The sequence below is a fragment of the Coregonus clupeaformis genome, unplaced genomic scaffold (assembly GCF_020615455.1).
Source record: "Coregonus clupeaformis isolate EN_2021a unplaced genomic scaffold, ASM2061545v1 scaf2841, whole genome shotgun sequence".
Taxonomy (NCBI): Eukaryota; Metazoa; Chordata; class Actinopteri; order Salmoniformes; family Salmonidae; genus Coregonus; species Coregonus clupeaformis.
The window spans coordinates 10,001-34,016 of NW_025536295.1; the positions used below are offsets into that span (position 1 = coordinate 10,001).

Here is a 24,016-nt window from a genome sequence, read left to right on the forward strand (position 1 = left end):
TAGTTAATATCGGAAGAATATGCCATGATTCCCGTAAATATCAAGGCATCAAGGTAACGGCCCTCACAGAATTGTATGGCAACATAAAAAACTATAACAGTCACTCTCCCAGCTTCTCTCTCAGATCAGACACGGTTCTGATGTCCTCTGCTTTCTTCCTGAATTCCTTCACCAGAGGCATCTTCAATAGGCTTTGTACAGTGGGAAAAGAGAAAAACATTATGCCTCCTTTATCTAAGCAGAAATCATTAATTCACCATTCAAATGAAAAGCAATAAGGTTATTCAACCAACCCAATTACACTGGTTAGTTGTTTGGCTGAACATAACCTGGCTATGTCACTGAACTATGCACACCACTGTCCATCACAATAACTACATAACCTCTAGAATAAACACACAAATGCAAATCTTTACTATTATGCTGAGAGTAGCACATATTTTATATTCTAAAGTGTTTTGTAGTTTCAAACTAATGTTTAACTAGCCAAATCCTTTTTTTAAAAGGTGTTCATCTGAAATGTCATCATAGTATTCATGAGATATTTCTGGAATATTTTATACTATTCTGCAGCTTTCTGGAGGCTGTACAGTCAACTCAGTCACTTCCCATCCAGTGGTGATGCCCACGCCAAATACGTCTGTACAAGAGCTTCACTATTACATGCTTCACTATTACATTTTCCAACAGTGGAGCCAAAATGTTAAAATGCTGAATTAATCTTCCCTTCAGGTGTATTTTTAATATATATTTTGATAGTGTTCAAAGGCTATTATATTATCCACAAATAGCATGGTAGGATGACTTGGTAAAATCTAATCTAATCTAATCCTAGCCCTCACAAATAAGAAATTACTATTCAAAGAAACTTTAATCTATCTGGAAAGGCTGTGTCTATCTGGAAAGTGATGTTTGGTTATGAAGAATAGATTGCCAAAAAATTATAGGGTGCCAGTTTACCTGTTGATTGTGGTGGTGGAGAACAATTCTGACTGTGTGTCAACGGTCTTCACAATTCTTCCCTCCATACAGATGTCACCACGCTCCCTAGCCTCTTTGAGCTTTCATTGAAAATCACACTCTTCTTTTCCTGAAGCAACCTTGTCCACCACACCGACACACTATCCGCACAAAAGCTGACTTTTAAAAGGGATAGAGCAGAGAAAAAAAAACGGATAAAGAGAGCAAGGATGGAAACTGCCTCTCACAGTTACTCAATGCATCAGCTTCAAGAGAATTAGCCATGTGCTAGAGCTTACTGCCAAGAGGAACTACTCAGTTGAACGCAGTACATTTCTTTGCATCTGGTACATTAAGTTTGGTAACAATTTGTTTAAAATTTGTCCAATTCGTTTGATAATAATAAATGATCAGGGAGAAAGCAATGTGCACCAGTTTACTTGCAGGTTGTCTGAGCCTGTGAAGGGAACACCGCAGGCCATTAGCTATATTTACATTATGAAACCTGGCTTTTGTCTCTGCAACACCAACCTGCACTAGCCTTCTACGGGCACAGGGTTATCCAGTGAATCGATCTAATCCATCTGGCACAAAGAACTCAACTAACCCTCTTGGGCAGAAGAACAGTCTATCCCACAGTCTGCATGCCTTTCATAACAGAGAAGTAGCAAAATAGAGGAAGATTCATATACACTAAGGATACAATCATGCTATGGGAACAAAAATAAAAACAAATAATGTAATTAATGAATTATTGTGCCTACTCTATCTGAAATCAAATGATATACATATACTAATATGCATTTTATTTTTAATAAAATTACACTACCTATTTATAATTTGAAATCTGCTGGTCGACACAGTAATTTTAAACTTCTAACTGCTGTGTAGCATTCAAACTGTCCTGAGTGATAACTGTCCACATTTCAGGCAGATTGGTTTTGTTGTTATGGTGCTATCCAGTACAGTCAATGTAAATGTGGAGACTATTACAAAATCATCCTTCTGTGATGTTTGGACATTTAGCCACTAGAGGGAAACATTGTATCAATAGGTTGCCTTCATGTTTCAAGTAGTGCCTTTGAGAATGCAGAGGCTATCTGTAAACTCTTCATTATAACACAATCAGTAAAACTAGTACTAAAATCTGTTAAATTGGTACTAAAAGGCATCCTCGGTTGCAGACAGGTTCCCCCAATATTTCCCCAATAGCTATAGATACGGATTGGAAATAATGCTAGGGGTTAGGGTTATGGCTTGGGTTGAGCTAGGGTGTGGACATGAAGCCAGGGTTAGGGTTGGGACGTCCCAATGATTCCAAATAGCACCTACTCCCTTTGATATTGTATCTGATGTAATTGTCTGTAATTTAATGTCCCTGTTTGAACTAGAGAGAAAGACAGATTTTCTACCTGTAACACATTAACAAAGCTGCTAATTGACAAAAGTACATACTTCAGGTTCCTTCTCTTTCTCCAGAGGACACTAGACATTCCTCATCAGGAAATGTAAACTGGCAGTCATCTTTTTCCCTTCACAATCAACCAGTTTACAACAAATATTTTACCTTACCTGTGCAGTGTGCAGATTTCAAATATCATAAAATATACTTAGACAGCAACTATACGGATCTGTGTCATGTAAACGGAGGAACTCTTAAAAGTCCATCTGTCATCGCTGAAGACTGTCCGCTTAGGAGGTTAATAACAAACCATTCTCTCTGGCTAAACTTGTGACCCATCATGATGGGAGGCAGATCGTCACACTACCATTCTGCAGATTCCAATTAACAAGATTGGCAGTGGCACTCACAGCAACGAATAATACTATCTGGTTATATATTTTACACAACATATGCAATTAAGCCAATGATTATTTTCATGGCATTTCATACCGACTTCATTTATTTATCCTACAGAAGTCACAGTGAGATTTACATATTTTTTTCAAGTGAGCCTGTCAGAGAACACTGAAAATAAAAATGAAAATAAAAGATGTGTGGATCTACTGTGTCTCTCTCTCTAGCCATAACATCAATAATCAGTCAACATTTTCACTGCCACATATAGTGGAGAACATACTGTACATGATTGGGATGATGTGCCGGTTATGATTTGAACACTATGCACAATTACAGTACTATCTCTGTCATTTTATGAACATGTTATATTTTAAAAAGAGGAGAACATCGGGAGTCAGTGGCATGGCTATTTCCAAAGTGCCATAACAGAAGAGGCTGTAACCTTTTCATGGCAGCTGCTCCTAAGTCACGGGGTCTATTCAGGACTAAACTTAGAGCAAAACATGTAAGAGTTACCATAGCAGTACCCCCACCTAGCCTTGGCATGGCTACCACGTTACCTCACACATCGTGGCTCTGACAAAGACATCCGGGCGACTCCCAACATATCTGTGTTTCAGCACGTTGGCTGTCCAATACACTTTCAACAACGGATAGTGGGAATTACAAGCAAGAAATCACAAACCGTAGTTGTAATCTCTACTGTTTCAATCTTAATCAAGGACAAGAGGTGGTGAAATGCAGTATAAGGGTTGCTATGTGCATTGAACACTTCAAATAATCATTCAAACGTTAATGTGATGGCAGAGGCTTGACTGCCAAAAAACTGAAACATCAAGTTCAATAATTAAACCCGCTGTACTATACAACAATCCTGTGCTTATCGAGAAGACAGAATAAAAACATGCTTCCGAAGTACTTCATTCTGACCTGATAATAGAGTAACGCCAGAGCCAGTGAAGTGAGATGAAGGAGACCGACAGTTTCGTGGCTTGCTCTCTTTTATTAAACGGTTGTTTCAACATTGCCTACCTGTTTGTGGCACGCTCAATTTCAGTAATAGACAAGTAAACTATACCCATGTATTTGTATGGTAGTAATATAGTGGGCTCTGAAATTATTGACACCCTTGATAAAGATCAACATAAATGACTGTATAAAATAAATAATTCAAATACTGAGCTATATTGTATGCTCATAAAAATTGGTAAAATAAATTATTTTATACGAATACAATTGCCCAGAGAAATAGATTTCGTTTAACAAGTAAAACATTTTTTTTCTCAAAAAGGTACGGGTAAAAATTATTGACACCCATAAGATTCTTCGAAATAAAGTAATCAAAAGATGGATGCTATCATGATTACGGATAATTAATTGTGAATAATAATGAGTAAGAAAGTTACAGTGGGTCAAAGATCATACCCCCAAGACATGCTAAACTCTCACCATAAACAATATAAGGGGACCTTAACATGTCTGGGGGATATGATCTTTGACCCTCTGTATTTCCTCACACATCATTATTCACGATTCATTCAGGATTATCCGTAATCATGGTAGCATCAACATTAATGTAGAAGTGTTTAGAAACCTATAATATTCTTATTTACAAAATGATCCAATACATTACATACCATTGATTTCTATTGGGCACAAAATAATCAGAAACACAACCAAAACGAACTGCAAATGCATCCAACAAGTTTGTAGAGTCACAAGATTGATGTGGTCATTGCGTGCAAGGAATATGAGACCAAATACTAAACTTTTGACTACTTTATTTATAAGAATCTTTAGGGGTGTTAATTATTTTCACCCCTACATTTTGAGAGAAAAAAAAGTATTACTTATCAAACAAAATCTTTCTCTGAGCAATTTTATTAGTATTAAATACTGTAATATAATATCCCCATTGTGCTAACTACACAACATACACTTAGTATTACTTTTTAGCTACAGTATACATATCTCCCTGGCATATTACATCATTTATGCAGCAGCATACAAGACATTTTTGGACTCACCTTGTTGTGCTGTGCTCACTTGAACAGGAAGGTGGCACGACGGTCCTTCATGGAGAAATTTTGTCATCAAACTTTGTCATCAAAGTCTGGCATTCTCTGGATTTATGGTGCTTTCAAGACAACTGGGAATTCTGAAAAAAAAACAACGTCAAATCATGACGTCAGTGATCTTCAGGTCGGAGCTCTAGAAAGAGGCCCGAGTTCCCGACTTGCAATTCCGAGTTGGATGACCGTTCAAAGCATATTTTCCCAGTCAGAGCTCGTTTTTTTTTCCAGGTTCCCAGTTGTCTTGAACTCACTGAAGTCTGAGATTTCCCAGTTCCCAATTTCCAATTGTTTTGAACGTGGCAGAAGTCATGCTGGATTGACAGCATGGCAAATGTGGAATGTTTATCCTTTTAAGCTTGGAAAAGAAGACCCTTAAACCCAGACTTGAACCACACACCCACTCCACTGAATAGCAGGCTAGTGATTTCTTTGCCATGCTTGCAGTTAGCCACTGATTCCTTCCAAATCCCTCACTGTTGAATTTGCGATTTCCAACTTGTTGTGTAATGTTTATGAGCACCAATACGTTTTATCTATAATTTCTCTTCAGTATTTCTCTTCATATGACAAGGTTTGAAAAGGATTTGCCAGTAGATTGTCTAGATTGCCTTGATTCATGATGATGACTGCTAGCTTGCTAGCTAAGATTTTGAAAGTATGATGTTGACATGATCAGTCCAATCAAAGCTACGGTAGATATAACGTGATTTGACGTAATTTTATCTGTGGCCAATGACCTTGAGCCTTTTTGGATGGGCACTTCTAATGTAACTATATGGCAGCACCCAAGGGGCTTGAATTTTCGAGCTCTTCCTGTAGATTATGTGGTGACATAGTGTCCCCATGAGTGACAGAACACTGAGCCAATCACGGCGCACCTAGAGAACATTACCAACCCCTACGCTCCGTATATTCCGCTGGCTGCCCCACCACCACCGAAAGCACTGAGCTAGGCTGAAACACCTACATTTTGGAGCTGCCTTACTCAAGAAAGCAAAAAAGAGACCATGTTTGTATGCTGCTTTATTAACTATTATTTTTATTTTATTTATTTTACATTGTTTGCAAACTGATATGTCAAAATAACATGCAAAACAGGCAAAACAACAGGTGGGGCTCAAAACAGGTGGGGCTCTGCCAAAATTCTGTAGTAACAGTAGCTCAGACCAACAGTTGAAATATTAAACTGATTCAGTCTGTCAACATCCAAGTAGTCCATCCACCAGGAGGACAGTAGGACTCATTTCCAGCATATATAGGCCTTTACTTCCACTTACAATAAACTCTGGAGGGGTAATATACATACTGATTAACAATTTGACAAGATCAATCATATATAAATTGAATAATATACAGGGCATTCGGAAAGTATTCAGACCCCTTGACTTTTCCACATTTTGTTACATTACAGCCTTATTCTAAAATGGATTAAATTGTTTTTCCCCCTCAATCTACACACAATACCCCATAATGACAAAGCCCTAACAGATTTGTATACATTTTTGCAAATGTATTAAAGTAAAAAACGGAAATATCACATTTACATAAGTATTCAGACCCTTTACTCAGTACATTGTTGAAGCACCTTTGGCAGCGATTACAGCCTCAAGTCTTCTTGGTTATGATGCTACAAGCTTGGCACACCTGTATTTGGGGAGTTTCTCAGATTCTTCCCTGCAGATCCTCTCAAGCTCTGTCAGATTGAATGGGAGCGTCGCTGCACAGCTATTTTCAGGTCTCTCAAGAGATGTTCGATCGGGTTCAAGTCTGGGCTCTGGCTGGGCCACTCAAGGACATTCAGAGACTTGTCCCGAAGCCACTCCTGCGTTGTCTTGGCTGTGTGCTTAGGGTCGTTGTCCTGTTGGAAGGTGAACCGTCACCCCAGTCTGAGGTCCTGAGCGCTCTGGAGCAGGTTTTCATAGAGGATCTCTCTGTGCTTTGCTCTGTTAATCTTTCCCTCGATCCTGACTAGTCTTCCAGTCCCTGCCGCTGAAAAACATCCTCACAGCATGATGCTGCCACCCCCATGCTTCACCGTAGGGATGGTGCCAGGTTTCCTCAAGACGTGACGCTTGGCATTCAGGCCAAAGAGTTCAATCTTGGTTTCATCAGACCAGAGAATCTTGTTTCTCATGGTCAGAGTCCTTTAGGTGCCTTTTGGCAAACTCCAAGCAGGCTGTCGTGCCTTTTACTGAAGAGTGGCTTCCGTCTGGCCACTCTACCATAAAGGCTTGACTGTTAGAGCACGGCGCTTTGTAACGCCAAGGTAGTGGGTTCGATCCCCGGGACCACCCATACGTAAAAATGTATGCACGCATGACTGTAAGTCGCTTTGGATAAAAGCGTCTGCTAAATGGCATATTATTATTATTATTATTGATGGTGTGCTGCAGAGATTGTTGTCCTTCTGGAAGGTTCTCCCATCTCCACAGAGGAACTCTGGAGCTCTGTCAGAGTGACCATCGGGTTCTTGGTCACCTCCCGGACCAAGGCCTTTCTCCCCTGATTGCTCAGTTTGGCCGAGCGGCCAGCTCTAGGAAGAGTCTTGGTGGTTCCAAACTTCTTCCATTTAAGAATGATGGAGGCCACTGTGTTCTTGGCGACCTTCACCTTTTATTTTTAATACATTTGCTAGAATGTCTAAAAACCTGTTTTCACTTTGTCATTATGGGGTTTTGTGTGTAGATTGATGAGGATTTTTATTTATTTAATCCATTTTAGAATATGGCTGTAACGTAACAAAATGTGGTGAAAATAGAAGGAGTCTGAAAACTTTCCGAATGCACTGTAACTCACTTTGCATATGCATTTCAATAAAGCATGTGTGTCCTCACATGCCTTTGACTTAGCTATCCTAGTATGGTAAACAACATTCTAACAAATTGTTATGTAACTTGGCAGGGGAGAGTTATTTTTATATTATGATATACAATTCCTCTGCCAATAATACTTTCTATGTACTACATATAGTGTGGCTGTTACTTGTTGAAATAAAACAACCAGACATTCCAATGTTAACGTTTACATGTAATTACATTTTTTGTCAATGCAGGTGTCTCCTTACTAATGGTATTGAGTTTAAAGACCAAATAATACAGTTTGATTGTCTAAATATTTAAATTTCAGATAAGATAAAGGCCCACTAATCATTTGAGGAATGTTTTAGTGTCAATCAGGTAACCTAACACTCATCTGATGTCCCCCCCCATCCCCAGTGAAAGTTACGTCCCTGGCCTACAGTATGAGTGGGGAGGATGGAGGATCTGGGTGGATACACCCTCCATTTTATCTGACTCCCATGCACTGGGATTCTGGGTAAAATATGTTAATCTTTCTTATGGTAATGTTGAATGATGAACAACTCTCTACCTTTAGTTCTGTCAAACATTCTGTTGTTAGGCTATAAGCTAATACTAACTGAAGCTCTGACAGAACTAAAGGTAGAGCTTGTTCATCATTCATCGACTAGGCTACAGTGCAAAATATCCTAATTCTTTCCCAGTGCATGGGTAATGACACTCAGGATGGCTAAAGGATTTCATGCCCTTGAACAGCAGTGCCCCAGCTCTATTCTGTGCTTTTGGCAGGCAAAATACAATGCACATGCAATTACGACATAAATTATCGCCCTGTAGGCTAGACAATGATGAATACGCGTCTTAATAATTTCCTGAGATTCGTTGCAACACAGCAAATACAACTGATAAGGCAACTGTGTCCTTAGGACGGGGGAGGGATGAAATCCAAGTGACGTGCACCTCAGCGCCATCGCCTCCGCACCAACCCTTTGAAAGCTGCGCGCGGCTGCAGGATCAGTTAATTGTCAGACAGCTCACCAAGAGAGAGCAGCTAAGGATAACCGCGATAGACCTATCATATTGTCAGTATTTTTCCGAAGCGAAGGAAGCCAAGGAGCAGGATGGTCTAGCCTCCGAATCTAAAGACAAAACCACGAATGTAATTCCGTTACATTCGTCATCGAGCGCGCGCAAAGCCCGCTGAGTTTTTCGCCTCGAAACCCGTCTCCTCTTTGAGAGATAAGTTCCCATGCGATTCTTCAGACTAACATTCAAGTGTTTCGTAGATTGTTTTTGAAGGTGCTCTCAAATTCGGTGTTTTTCTTTGGGGCAAGTGTCCTTTATTTTTATACACCTCAAATTTAATAGACATTTCATTCTGATTTCCGTCTCATCGTTGCGCGTTTGACATTGCTATACGATAATAGAGATACAAATTAGAACTATTCAAGTGACTTATCCTACCCTTAAATTAAAAAGGGCAAAAAAAAAAAAAGATCCTATTCCCTTAGGATTGCCCGAAGAAGAACAAAAGGACCATCTTGGGGTCCAGGGAAATCGACCGAACGAATAAAAGATTAAGAGCGCTGTATCTATTGTCCTGAATCGTCACTGATCTTCCACTGATTTCCTCCTCAGTGTTAGTGGGAAATTGAGGGTGCATTGTTTACAAGAGCGTAATTGGCATGGAGAAACCTGCGTTCGAAACTGACTGCTGTGCTGTGAACGTGGTCCTCGGGGGAGGAGAAAAAGGGTCACCTCATTCCGAACGGAAACGGGCACCAAGCTGGCGTGAATGGAAGCCTCATTGGTGGAGCTGAAGGTACAGGATGCGGAGCCGCACCTGGCACGATGTCGTCAGTGGAGAAGCCAGTGCCAGGGTATCCCGAACGAGAGCAATGGACCAGACAGATGGATTTTATCATGTCCTGCGTTGGCTTCGCTGTAGGGCTGGGAAACGTCTGGCGCTTCCCTTACCTATGCTACAAAAATGGTGGAGGTAAGTTAACCAGTAGGCTAAATACATCAGTAAAAAGCTAAACACAAAATCCCTATAATGGCTGATGTCCCATAATAAAATTCCCTAAAACAATTGAAAATGTGGTTGAGCCAATAGCATGTAGCCTTAAGATGTCTATGAGAGGGATTGTATAGACGTCATAGCATCCAAAGCAATAATCATACGATCAGCTCCTATGAGAGGGCACTGCAGGCATCTCGTATAGCAGCAGCTCACATTCCTACCTACTTAATTATTTTTGTCCATATCAGAAACTGTATTATAGAGAGGCAATATCGTTTACAGTGCCCACCTTTATTTTAACGCCAGTTCAGGCTATCTATTTATTCATCATGGTTGTTCATCATGAAGATTACCGCACAGTGCACACCGTTCTCTACCCTTGATCAGAGCGTCAGGTCATACCTCACATATGGGCCTGCGTATGACGCTGTGTGAGGGGGGTGGATGTGGGTGAGTCCGGTGTAGCATTTGTATACACATAATGTTGCTGGAGAATGTCAGAACAGAACTCACATTGCCACTGTATTATCATTATCATTGGTGTTAAATGAATTGCCATATGAAAAAAAAATATATATAATTAAACTGACCTATCCATTTACAGATGAATAGTCTACATTTCAAGAGATGATACATTCAACATGCACAGTCCTTGGATAGATTGGCTGTGAAACGACATGGAAATTATATTTTTGTTCCCACATCAAAACAGAATTTAGTTTGTGTAATAAACACTACATTAAAACATGACATATGGCTGTCAATAGAAACCCGTGTGTAGACTAGATCGTGAACATAGCCTGCACACCTTTCCATTGAAATGGACAAAAAGCAATACCATTATCAGCTTAACATCTCAGACCAGGTTCGGATCTAAAAAGTCAGTGGACCAAACAATTGGATCTTCTTGTAGTTTCATTAGATTGAAATTGCATTTATTGAGAAGACAATGTGATACTCTACAGGCAAGTCCTTCATAACGTCCTTTCCTAGGTAGGCCTGTTTCGACACCCTTAGCGGGTCTGCCTACAGGCTGGGAGACCAGTAAGGGGTTTTACACTGTCGGTGTTTGCAAATTTCGCTGTGCCTTGGGGGCCATCGAAGAGGGACTTAGTATAGTGAAGCGTTGGAACACGATGTCCTGAACGGTGGGGATAGTGTATCAAACTTTGCCTAGGTAGGCCTGTTACGATCCCCCCAAAATAGTTAATCCTTATTGGAGCAGTGGTTAGCAGGTCTGCTTATAGGAGACCCGGGTTCGAGATGAGGTCGTTAGTTCGCAAAAGAAAGGCTACAATAGTATAATGAGGAGGTGTGTCTAAAATATGAATGTGTGATTAAACAGAGATGCAGTGTATCTGCCTCAGTGAAATAGCTGTCTCCATGTGCCCCCAATCATCTGGGTAGCAGCTAAAATGTACTTAATGAATGAAGGATTTGTCTCACTGAATAAGCGATGCTTTTGGGTTTTTTAAATAAGTGGCAGTTTGAATTAAACTACATAACCATGCACTATCTTTTTTATAGAGTGATGGATTTGGACGGATTTCATGAAAAACTGGAAGTGGAATTCGTCACTGTCTGTCAATTAAAGTATGGTGGTTCGGCTTCCAGATAGCTCAGGATCACCAACCAGAGTAACAATATATATTTAGTGTAAAAATGAAACCAGAGAGGGGAATCTAAATAAATACTGTCTATATGCTACACAAATATTTGGTTGGTGTATAGAGGTTTAAAAATGGGTGAAGAATGAAATTCCTCTGTTGAATCCCTCAGGTTAAAACTTGTATTAGGGCTCTGCTTGGTGTTGTTATTACACTTGGGATCAATGAGCAATGTCATCTGGATAAAAGTTTCTATGTATCCATCCAACTGTTTGGATAAAGGATATCTCTGAGGCAGTTCAGGGTGACCTTAACAAGAAAGGGCACGGCAACCAGCTGGTGGGAACTGTAAGAGAAAACATAAATTCTGTAAAAAAAAACAGACATTCAGTTGTGACCTGACAGCGAGAGAAAAGAGATGTTAAAGAGATAGTAGTGAGCGTTGGGTAATCCCTTACATTTTCCTCTTAAAAAATACTTGTTTTACCCCCAACTAGGAGCTCCAAGGTAACATGAAGACGTTCTCCTAGTTCAGGTTGCCAGACTCAGTGTGTGTCTCTGGATTTGTGTAAATGTCCTTGGAGACCCCCCAGGGTTCTGCCAAATCAAATCAAACTGCCCAAGTTGAAAAGGTCTTGTTCACACAGACAGAACCAAGCTGCTGCAGAGTGGATCTAATGAGATGGCATCTCTGCCATTCCTCAACTACAACAATGCACTGTGAGGGTGTTTGTCAGTAGGCTACCTTTAATGCCCAGGTACATTGGATACATTTCATTTTCTAAATTGATGGTATCCATCACTCAAGTGATACTTGGGTTTAAGTCTCTTTAAATCTCTTTCCTATTCCCATCAGTTGTAACATGACAGGTGGATTAGTTGCCATGGCAAATCATCTGCTTTCTTCGCCAGACATTGTTGTCACAATCTTTATATTAGCATATTTTGACTTGTTATAATACACACACAAATGTAGTTGCCAAGTGCAAGTATCTTCTTTCCCTGTCAGGAAGTATTGTTAAACATTCTATGATTTCTCTGTACATTGTAGTCCGTTTTATGACCATTTTTATGAGGTCTATGCCATCAAAGCAATATTACGACATAGAAGTCTACTCAAAGTACAGTTGCCTATCAACATCATACATTTTACAATATTCACCATTCTTCATATCTATCAGCTACCATATCAGTAACTTTCCTATTATCACATCCCCTAAACATAGATATGGGTTCATAGCACGCAGCACAGGTGATAACTCTTCTCTGAGAGTTTGTCTGGGAGCTGTGTGATTATAGGGTTCTCCTGTGAGGAGGGGGTGCCTTCTCTCTAGCCAGGGCAGTACTGTGCTGCGTAGCCTGGCCTCCTCAGCAGCGGCAGCAGGTAGCACCCAGTCAGACAGCAGCCTTCCAGCCTGTAGATTTACGAGCTCTGCAGTGAGCTCTCTGATTGTCCTTGGCAGTGTGTCTGCAGCCGTGCAGCCGGACTGCGTGTTCTCATCGGAGCAAAGGACCCGAGCATTTAAACCATGTTACCCAGCAGTAATGCCCTTTGGCGTTACACTGCAGTGAATATTGCCAGAAGCTTCTTTTTCATATTTCGGTCATCAGATGAGGTCATGCATGGTATCAGGCAGACTGAGTATGCCCTTGTGTTGTTTTTAGACCTTCTTTTGAATGAAAACCGTAAAGGGATTGTCAGACAGAGGTCTAAGTAAAGCACTTAGTCATTTGTCATCTTTTGTCAAATAATACATTATGTTGAATTTATGTTATCTTTTTACACAGCAATCTATTAAGTTTATTTTCTGACAGCTTCAGTTATCCATCAACTATTTATTAGCAGAGTAACGCTCTTTGGCACAGTGTCTAATCAGCGTACGTCACACTATCGACCATCATGTTGGCTTGCCTTTTGCAAGTGAGTCCAACGTGTGAACGGGGGTGTGATGCGCAAACTGCAGGGTTACAGTACGCTGGCCCTTTGCCTTGAGTGACATCATCCCTCACCCCACGTAGACGGGGCGATTATGAAGAGTGTCTGTTAATCCTTTAATCTCCTTTCTCTGACTGGGAGCTGGTGTGGGAGTGGTGTGGTTTGGTGTTGTGTGGTGTGGCATGGTGCGGTCTAGTGCGGTGTTGTGTGGGCTATGGCTCAGCCTCAGGCAGGAATGGTAGGCTATAACCCCACAGTTAGGTTAGCTCACTGCTCTGGGGATATATGTAACACTATACCACATGATGTCACTCAGGTTAGCAATGCGTTCGGGCAAATGTCATGTGCTCTCTGACCTGGCGTTTAGATAGGGCAATTACACCCTGTACATCTTTTCTGAATGAGGTTCATGCTGGTGTAATGCAGCAGAGAGAATTCATGTTCAATATTGTTGCGTTCCAATAATCTCTCCTTTCTCCCATGTGCACTGTGCACTTGTTCCCTACTCCCCACAAATGTAAAAACATTGGATTGGTGGAGGCATGGGCTGGAGGGAGTTTCCATATACCATTCATTACCTTTCAAATCCATGAGGAGAAGTGAACAAGTGCACACTTCGGGAGAAGTTAGAGATTATTGGGACGCAATTTAGGTTTTGTGGTGATCTTTGCAGTGTGGCCTGTGTAGTCATGATAATTAACTAACATACATGGTATCTCTGCTTGAACGAAGCAACATAAAGGCACCGTATGTTTGAAATGTAAGCTAATCTTTTCTTTTCACGTATTTAGGACACTGCAGTTATTTTTTTTGGATGCACAAGTAAGTCTGACAACAACCTACTGTGTGCCTTAAAGTGGTGTGCCAATCTCTTGTGCCGTAATCTCATTGTAAGCAACATATCCACTAACATGGCGATGACCAAAGGGTGATCTGTCCAAGCTTACTGGCTCTCTTGAGAGTTGAAAATCAGGCTTCATGAGTAACATATAAAGTAGGGCACTCAGTTGTAGGGAAAGCTAAGCTGTACAAAATAAGAGATGAATGATGATTATTGTGTGATTTTGACAGCATAACACAATGTCATTTTACAAATCAATACAATTTTCAATTTTTTTTGTAGTTGCTTCAGGAGTAATTTCGCAGGACCCTACAAAAGATTGCATGTGTGCATGGAAGATACCATTTCCATGTGTATGTTAGGGGGGGAGGGTGTAGGTAGGGTTACACATTTCGGGAACTTTCAATACATTTCATGGTTTCCTGAAATCCCGGTTGGAGGATCCTGGACTCAGGAAGGAATAAGCAGGAAATCCGGAATACTCCAACCAGTTCCTGGAATTTTGCAACCCTAAGTGTAGGGGAATATTTATATCTTGTCATGTACACCAGAACAGTAAGTCAAATCCAAGTCCACTCATGTCCCATTGGAGCTTTGTCAGTGTTTTGAAGCTTGTTATAGGCAGGGCCCAGGATCACCTGACAAAAGTATGCACCTGCTGCTCTCATCTTGGTTAACCCAGAACAAAGATCTAGCGTAATTTGGTCAGATTTACGTAGTCTGTCCACAAGAGATTACACCTGGTCTAACCAACCTCAGTTGTACCGCTATATGCTGCATTAGCTGCTCCTGTTAGTTCACTCAACTAACCCGAAAAAGGGATTCAGAGGCCTGTCAATACTTAGCGTTCAGAGCTGCTTCCGACACTTACTTAATCAAGATTAGAAAGCTTAGGACATGCCTTATGTACCTGAATTGGTTCTCTATTTGTGTGACTCCATGTTTCAGTTTAAAGGTGAGCCTTCCTCAGGTTACTATGAATAACCTCCCCAAAAGTTAAGTATACCAAATATTGTGTTTTCTTACTCTCTGAAAACACGTAGAATTGTTGTAATTCATTAGCATTTTTTTTTACTTTAAAGATGTCTATTTAGTGAAAAGAGAATGACAGTATCAGTCATTATCATAGCTAATACATACATAATAACTATATGGTGAGGTTATTGCATCTACCAGCCAGGCAGGACCATGTTCACCATAATCACATAACTAGCATGTTCACCAGTGGTAACAGCATTACCTCAGTGGGAGATGGGCAGCACCTTGTGGACTAATAGCTCCCCTCTCTATCTATCTATCTATCCGCTAGCTAACTGTTTATTTAAGAGGCTGAGCAGAGTCTCAGTCAGGTGGCTCTGCTAGCTCTGACTGGAGTCACGACGCACTACGTAGTTCCTTCCCCTTCTGCGCCACAGGCACCGTCTGTCTGACTCACCAGCATGCCGTCAGTGAGTCGGTCCTGTGTCTGTCTCTGCATCTGTGTGTGTGTGTGTGTGTGTGTGTGTGTGTGTGTGGTGTGTGTGTGTGTGTGTGTGTGTGTGTGTGTGTGTACACTCTCATACATAATCACCGCCGCTGCTTCTATAGCAAATGCTTTGTTTGGAAATTAACAGCCATTTACATCAGCCCTCACAAAGCCCACATGACTACACATTTTATAGATGCTTGAGATGTGAATGAATACGCTCGCCATACACACAGAGAGAGAGAGAGAGAGAGAGAGAGAGGTCAGCTATTCTTCCCTCTGATGCTGGAATCTTTCTTTCAGATCAATGGTGTATAGTGCGTGCAGTTCCCCAATCTTACTGAGTTTGTCAGGCGGCTTCAATACATTACATTTACATTTACGTCATTTAGCAGATGCTCTTATCCAGAGCGACTTACAAATTGGTGCATTCACCTTATGATAGCCAGTGGGACAACCACTTTACAATACAGCAGTAATGGCAACAGTCTCCTCTTAAATAAACCGCTTTAGCCTTGAAAATAATCACACCCTGTAGAAATAGCTGTTCACACGTTTTTCCATTAATAGAGGGTGCTATTATGTGTTCTTTTCAGTCACGCCCTAGATATGTATTGAACTGGATGAAAGGATTGTGATTGTGTTCTCAGGCTGCTTTACATGCTGTGAGACCCATTGCTAATTCAGATTGGTTTGTCAACCCCATCCTCTTCACAAAGGGAGAGCCATTGCTTCTGCGCATCCATGTATTTTTTCTGTCAGGGGAGAAATTGGCTGTTTCCACTAGCCTGCAGAGCCCACTTACACAACGGGTGGTGCTTTTATAACGCAGCCCATGGCCCTCCCCGGCGCTCGCCGTCAGCCTATCAGGAGACCTCTGGGCTGGAGGTGACGTCATCTCAGCTTCATTCAGTGCAGCACATTGTTCAATGGATAATCTGCATTAAAGGCTGGAGCAGGAGCCGACTACCACTGCAAAGCCCAGCCCCTGTCCCTCCCTCACACCACCCCTCCCTCCGCCTTCCTTGCTCCACCCCCCAGTCCCCCAGCCAGTCCTAAGCCGCTACCGCTGCTGATGTTAATTTGGAATCAGTCAGCCATGCCGTTATTACTGTTGATGGTTTGCTTTGTTCCTAGACCCTGTTTGATGCAAGCCAATGCAGCAAACAGCATCACAGTCCCATTTTAACATACTGGAGTGTAGGCATACGTTGGGGGGGTGCCGTGAGCATACGTGTATTTCACAGATAAAATGGACTCCCTTTCTGTGCCAATTAGTGGATGAGACTGAAATATGCACTCCCTGCTCACACCCAGTTCTACAAGGCAATTAAAAAATTTAACTAGATGGTAACTTAACATGAAGTAAAGTTGTGGGGCTTGCTTTACCTCTTTAAGAAGAAGTTTAAAGCTATTAAAATGTAATGAGAACACCAAAATATAGCTGCATAGACTATTAGGTAGAAGGTTTCATGTTGCGTCATGTTACCATTTGATGACGCAGAGTGATGTTTTCTTTAGGGAACATAAGAGCGGGCTGTAGTAATGGGTATCCTAATGCGTTGTGCAGCACATACATCCCCCATGGTGAGCTAAGGACTGTATTGCTCTGCTGCTCCATTGATCACCTGTCTGTTTGTCCCCCACAGGAGTGTTTCTGATTCCCTACCTCATTATTGGGGTTGTTGGGGGGATTCCTATATTCTTCCTGGAGATTGCATTGGGACAGTTTATGAAGGCTGGCAGCATCAACGTGTGGAACATCGCACCTCTATTTAAAGGTACTGAATATTTTGCTCTCAGCAGTTTGTGTGGCTGCTCTGAAACATTCGTACAGACATTTGTCAAGTCTTTTAACTGATCCTTTCAAATAGAAAAGCAGTTATTTCGCAGACACTCACAGCTGTGGCCTACCTACTATGTATTCCTCTATCGTTTTATTCAAATAATTTTTACACCTTTGTTACATTAAAATCAAGGCAGTTCCAATGTTCTCACTGAAATTGACATTATCGTATAAGCAAGCTTTGTCTGAAATTGACATTATCGGATAAGCAAGCTATGTCTGAAATTGACATTATCGTATAAGCAAGCTAGGTCTGAAATTGACATTATCGTATAAGCAAGCTATGTCTGAAATTGACATTATCGTATAAGCAAGCTATGTCTGAAATTGACATTATCGTATAAGCAAGCTATGTCTGAAATTGACATTATCGTATAAGCAAGCTATGTCTGAAATTGACATTATCGTATAAGCAAGCTATGTCTGAAATTGACATTATCGTATAAGCAAGCTATGTCTGAAATGGACATTATCGTATAAGCAAGCTATGTCTGAAATGGACATTATCGTATAAGCAAGCTTTGTTTGTCTCTTCAGTGCTAAACACTAAGCGGTTTAATTGCTCCTTATTCCTCCAGGACTGGGGTATGCCTCCATGGTCATAGTGTTCTTCTGTAACACCTACTACATCATGGTCCTAGCCTGGGCTTTTTACTATTTCATCAAGTCCTTCAACGCTACCCTGCCCTGGTCCACCTGTGACAACCCCTGGAACACACCCAGCTGCATCGAGATCTTCCACCATGAAGACTGTCTGAATGGCACCATCGGCAACACTACCTATGGCAACATGACATGTGAGGAGCTGGCAGATGGGCGTTCTCCCATTATTGAATTCTGGGAGTAAGTTCTTTACTTACTCTATCCCAATGGAAAAACACACTATTATATTATATACCATAATTATATACTATAATTATATAAATATATATTATATACTGCCAATAAATCTCTTTATGAATCAAACTACAATGGGTAAGATGCAGCACAATCCCCACTGGGCAAAAACTGGTTGAATCAACATTGTTTCCACATCATGTTAACCAACTAAATCTATGTGATGAAGTGAATAAGGGCATTTTGTCTTTTAACCTAAATCAAATGACATGGTGAAATATTTTGTTGATTTCACATTGAATTCACGTTAGTTGACAACTCAACCAAATGTAAATCAAAAGTAGACGTTGAACTGATGTCTGTGCCCAGTGGGTCTTGACTGTTATAATCGAAAGTTCTAAGAATAATACATTGTTATTTGTCAGTTACAGTTAATTATTTGAAATATTTTGCAGGTCTTCGCTTAGAAAAGTGATTTTAGTAATTGGTCCACAGCATGAGTGGCCTTTGAATGCTCTGCTATTAAAGAGCAGTGTGACAGAACTGGTTAGCATTCTGATTTGGAAACTAATTTGTTCTCTGCCCAGTTCTTCAGCCCTCTCTGTTCCTCTAGTCCTCACCATAGCTCTCTTTGATGGTCATCGAGGTCATCACATTTAATGTGCTCATGTGATCCCTGTTGTTCCCACTCTCCCTTATGGCATGTGCAGGCACATACAGTTGAAGTCGGAAGTTTACATACACTTAGGTTGGAGTCATTAAAACTAGTTTTTCAACCACTCCACAAATTTCGTGTTAACAAACTATAGTTTTGGCAAGTCAGTTAGAACATCGACTTTGTGCATGACACAAGTAATTTTTCCAACAATTGTTTACAGACAGATTATTTCACTTATAATTCACTGTATCACAATTCCAGTGGGTCAGAAGTTTACATACACTAAGTTGACTGTGCCTTTAAACAGCTTGGAAAATTCCAGAAAATGATGTCATGGCTTTAGAAGCTTCTGATAGGCTAATTGACATAATTTGAGTCAATTGGAGGTGTACCTGTGGATGTATTTCAAGGCCTACCTTCAAACTCAGTGCCTCTTTGCTTGACATCATGGGAAAATGAAAAGAAATCAGGCAAGACCTCAGAAATCTTTTTTTAGACCACAAGTCTGGTTCATCCTTGGGAGCAATTTCAAACGCCTGAAGATACCACATTCATCTGTACAAACAATAGTACGCAAGTATAAACACCATGGGACCACGCAGCCGTCATACCGCTCAGGAAGGAGATGCGTTCTGTCTCCTAGAGATTAACGTACTTTGGTGCGAACATGCAAATCAATCCCAGAACAACAGCAAAGGACCTTGTGAAGATGCTGGAGGAAACGGGTACAAAAGTATCTATATCCTCAGTAAAACGAGTCCTATATCGACATAACCTGAAAGGCCGCTCAGCAAGGAAGAAGCCACTGCTCCAAAACCGCCATAAAAAAGCCAGACTACGGTTTGCAACTGCACATGGGGACAAAGATCGCACTTTTTGATCTGATGAAACAAAAATAGAACTGTTTGGCCATAATGACCATCGTTATGTTTGGAGGAAAGATGGGGATGCTTGCAAGCCGAAGAACACCATCCCAACCGTGAAGCACGGGGGTGGCAGCATCATGCTGTGGGGGTGCTTTGCTGCAGGAGGGACTGGTGCACTTCACAAAATAGATGGCATCATGAGGAAGGAAAATTATGTGGATATATTGAAGCAAATTCTCAAGACATCAGTCAGGAAGTTAAAGCTTGGTTGCAAATGGGTCTTCCAAATGGACAATGACCCCAAGCATGCTTCCAAAGTTGTGGCGAAATGGCTTAAGGACAACAAAGTCAAGGTATTGGAGTGGCCATCACAAAGCCCTGACCTCAATCCTATAGAACATTTGTGGGCAGAACTGAAAAGGCGTGTGCGAGCAAGGAGGCCTACAAACCTGACTCAGTTACACCAGCTCTGTCAGGAGGAATGGGCCAAAATTCACCCAACTTATTGTGGGAAGCTTGTGGAAGGCCACCCGAAATGTTTGACCCAAGTTAAACAATTTAAAGGCAATGCTACCAAATACTAATTGAGTGTATGTAAACTTCTGACCCACTGGGAAAGTGATGAAAGAAATAAAAGCTGAAATAAATAATTCTCTCTACTATTATTCTGACATTTCACATTCTTAAAATAAAGTGGTGATCCTAACTGACCTAAGACAGGAATTTTTACTAGGATTAAATGTCAGGTATTGTGAAAAACAGAGTTTAAATGTATTTGGCTAAGGTGTATGTAAACTTCCGACTTCAACTGTAAGTGCCTTTGTCATGGCAGCAGATAGCAAAAGCCAAAGGTGTTACTGACCAACGTGGCTTTTATTGGGGACAAAGGGCAGACTTTTGTTACAGGAGTAGAGCATCACGCCGTTCATTTTCTATCCTGTAACTTGGACAAAGCATGTCGTTTTCATATAGTTTTATTCTATGACCCCCCCTCTCCCCAGGCACAAGGTGCTGAACATCTCACAAGGGCTGGACTACCCAGGTTCCATCAACTGGGAGCTGTTGCTGTGTCTTGCGGCAGTGTGGGTGATGGTCTACTTCTGTGTGTGGAAGGGGGTGAAGTCCACAGGCAAGGTAACTAATATTTCTGCAGGTTCAGAAAAGCTCATCATTATCTTATTAGGTATATGAGCAGCACAGGACGACTGCAGTGAACACGTGACTCACTCTGGTCCTTAGGTGTCTCCTATAGCTAACTGTTATGTAACAGACTCTCCTCCGGCCGTGGCAGACAGATTGCTTTACATCAGCTCAGGTCACTGCACTGGTCTCTGATTGGGCACCTGCATTAGAACAACTCATTGGCTAATGCAGCTGCAGTGGAATGATATTGCTGTGTGGTATCAAACATAGTCTACATTTACAAAGTGGAATGATGTTAAAACAGCAAGAAAGGTTAGTGAGAAAAGTAACAAATAGATGTGAAAGGGGATTCAAATGTATAGATATAGAGTTCTCCAAGAGAGAAAGGGGAGATAGGTTTCTAATTTAGTTCTTGCTCTGGTAATGCCTGGCAATCATGAGTGAATGAGAAGGCATTGTGACTTTTCCCTAAGCCCACATGACTACACATTTTATAGATGCTTGAGCTGTGAATGAATACGCTCTCGCCATACAGAGAGAGAGAGATTGTGAATTTTCCCACATAGTGCCACCCTCTCCTGCTGTGTGACAGCAAGGCAATGACGAGGCAGTGTTGCTATAGCAACATCAAAAGGACAAGGGGTGTGGCTATGAAATATCACAAAGTGTCCCTGTCACATGGTGCGTTCTGATTGGTGGGCAGTTGGTAGGTTGACTGCAGTGCGACGTGACTGGGGCCCCGTGCGGATATTACAACAGCCATGTTCTCTGCTTGTTGAAGTGGGATCACATCCAAGCCACTTTAAATGATTTCAGTGTTTATCTCCAGCACTGGTCCATTTATATGGAGCTCTATCAGGATTTGTAGATCATTTCATATGTAGCAGCAATTTCTGTCCAGATAATGAGTTCAACCTCTAGTGTTCATTAACATTTGATTGTTTTTATATTTTTATAGTAATCATATTATAATTGATTCATCATTGCGCCCACCTGTACTTACAGTTTAGCTTTAAGAGATCTTAGGGTAGGGTAGGTCAGAGCTGCTCACATTTTAGCGAGAGGGAATTTTGATAGATTTATTAAAGGGATAGGCTTAGTGATGTAATTAATGAATGTCAATTAGCCATACATCCACAACATTTATAGATGCCATGTATAGAAGTTCTCTCTAGTCAATAGTAAAATTGTTCAGGTAGGGGCCTATTAAGGCTGGTAATCAAAGGTAAGTGTTTGAGCAATGATTATACAAAATGGGTTTGTTATATGAATAAGGGCTTGGTCGAGAATGGGTGTCCTACATTAGCTGTGTGTTTAAGTGGACTGGGCTACGGAGACTAGGTAGGCATGCCTGAAGGTGTGCCTGGGCCGCAAAGTCACAAAAACAATTGGCTTTGAAATCTAACAGCCCTGTAGAAAATCTCTTTATAATACAGTGGTTCATATGGCACCAGGTCAAAGTTCACAGTGTTTGAAAAGTTCAGCTGATTAGATAAAGACTTCCCACTTAGCTCTATCTGAGCTTGTACGGGTGCTTGGTTGGCAGGGATGTAAGAAAGAAATGATATTCCCATTGCTCATATGACTGTCCCCAGCATGTCACTGTGACTGCAATCGCCTTGTGTAAAACACCTTTGACAAAGGTAGTTCTGCAGTCTGAAATATGAATGATCAGCCAAACTGTAGTTCTGTACAGTAAAAGCTCCTCACACTATGCACGTCAATGAAACTACAGTGGGCTGAAATTATATACAATCATTTTAGGTCTCCGATTGCACCACTCTGGACAGTCTTCTCATAATGTGACATCTACAGGTGTAGGATCTTAATTTGAAATGTCCTGTACAGCAGGAAATGCAAACGTGTAATGTATTCTAGTTTTAAAAAGGCTTCTAAATTTAGTAATTTCCACTTCAACATTTTAGACTTGTATCGACCCCTACAACCCCTACAAAAAATGATTCACATTTCCACACAATAATACAAATTATTTTTTTGCTGTGAGAAACTGGTCAAATTAAGATCCTACACCAATAATCGAAAAATCATATGGATTTAGAATAATGACACTGGTCTCCCTGTTTCCCTGCAGATTGTGTATTTTACTGCCACGTTCCCCCACGTTGTCCTGATCATCCTCCTGGTGAGAGGGGTGACTCTTCCTGGTGCCTACGGTGGAATCATGTACTACATCAAGCCTGACTGGTCCAAGCTTGGCGAGGCGCAGGTGAGACCCATCAACCATCCATCTGTCCACAGTCCTAACTGTGGTGCTGTGATGCAGATTAAACTGATCCGTTGTCATTATGGTTCCTGTCTGGCAGGTGTGGATTGATGCTGGCACACAAATCTTCTTCTCTTATGCTATTGGGCTTGGAGCTCTCACTGCCCTAGGCAGCTACAACAGATTCAACAATGACTGCTACAAGTAAGTGATATGACAGCTGAATGGTCTCACGTTGGCCTCTCTTGCTGCGCTTACTGTCTCCTGTATGATTCTGACTTGTTTTTGTGTGATTATTTTCCCCTTTGTTTTTGTTTTTACTTCTGTCCAGGGATGCCTTCATGCTAGCGCTAATCAACAGTGGCACCAGTTTCTTTGCTGGCTTTGTGGTGTTCGCTATTCTGGGCTATGGCAAACGAGCAGGGAGTGGACATCTCCCAAGTGGCTGAAACAGGTATGCAGAACACACTGAGGTTGTCTTATATTCTGGCATCTCAAAACCTACCATGGTACTGACAAGAGTGTATTACTGAAAGCTTTAGTCCTTTAGTCCTCATGCATGAAACTATTTATTGAAAGTGTTGATGTCATTTTTAATGTCACATTGGCAGCCTATCTAGCACTGAGGAAGACAGCTGTACCTCTTTAATAATTTAGACCGATTCCGGTCCTCAAAGCTTCATCCTTATTTTAGCCTATGCTTGTGTTGCACTTTTGGCAGTGAATTATTAATGAGATGAACTTCGATATAGAAATGACGCCCAAATGAATGTGTAAAATGGAAACTTGCTGTACAATGTGTAAGGATAGTTACTGTAGCAAGTCACTTCTTTACTCAACAGAAATGTCAAGATGAAATATTGTTGTTCAATGTGTCAGTAATGATATGGAAATATACCAACTATCAAGAAATGATTGAAATGCATGTTTGAATTG

At 41.1% G+C, this 24,016-nt stretch overlaps 1 protein-coding gene and 1 pseudogene across 1 annotated transcript in view; one reads left to right on the forward strand and one right to left on the reverse strand.

Annotated features, from left to right (window-relative positions):
* The window catches only part of LOC121546792 (calcium/calmodulin-dependent protein kinase type 1B), a 4,852-nt gene extending 3,117 nt beyond the window's left edge, over positions 1–1,735 (reverse strand). The window contains 2 exon segments of the mRNA XM_045219867.1: positions 105–191; positions 961–1,735. Coding sequence (XP_045075802.1) covers positions 105–191; positions 961–1,028 — 155 coding nt within the window. The 5' untranslated portion in view covers positions 1,029–1,735.
* A 7,584-nt stretch (positions 1,736–9,319) lies between these two features.
* Positions 9,320–23,810, forward strand: LOC123489196 (annotated as a pseudogene).
* Positions 23,811–24,016: the final 206 nt, after the last annotated feature.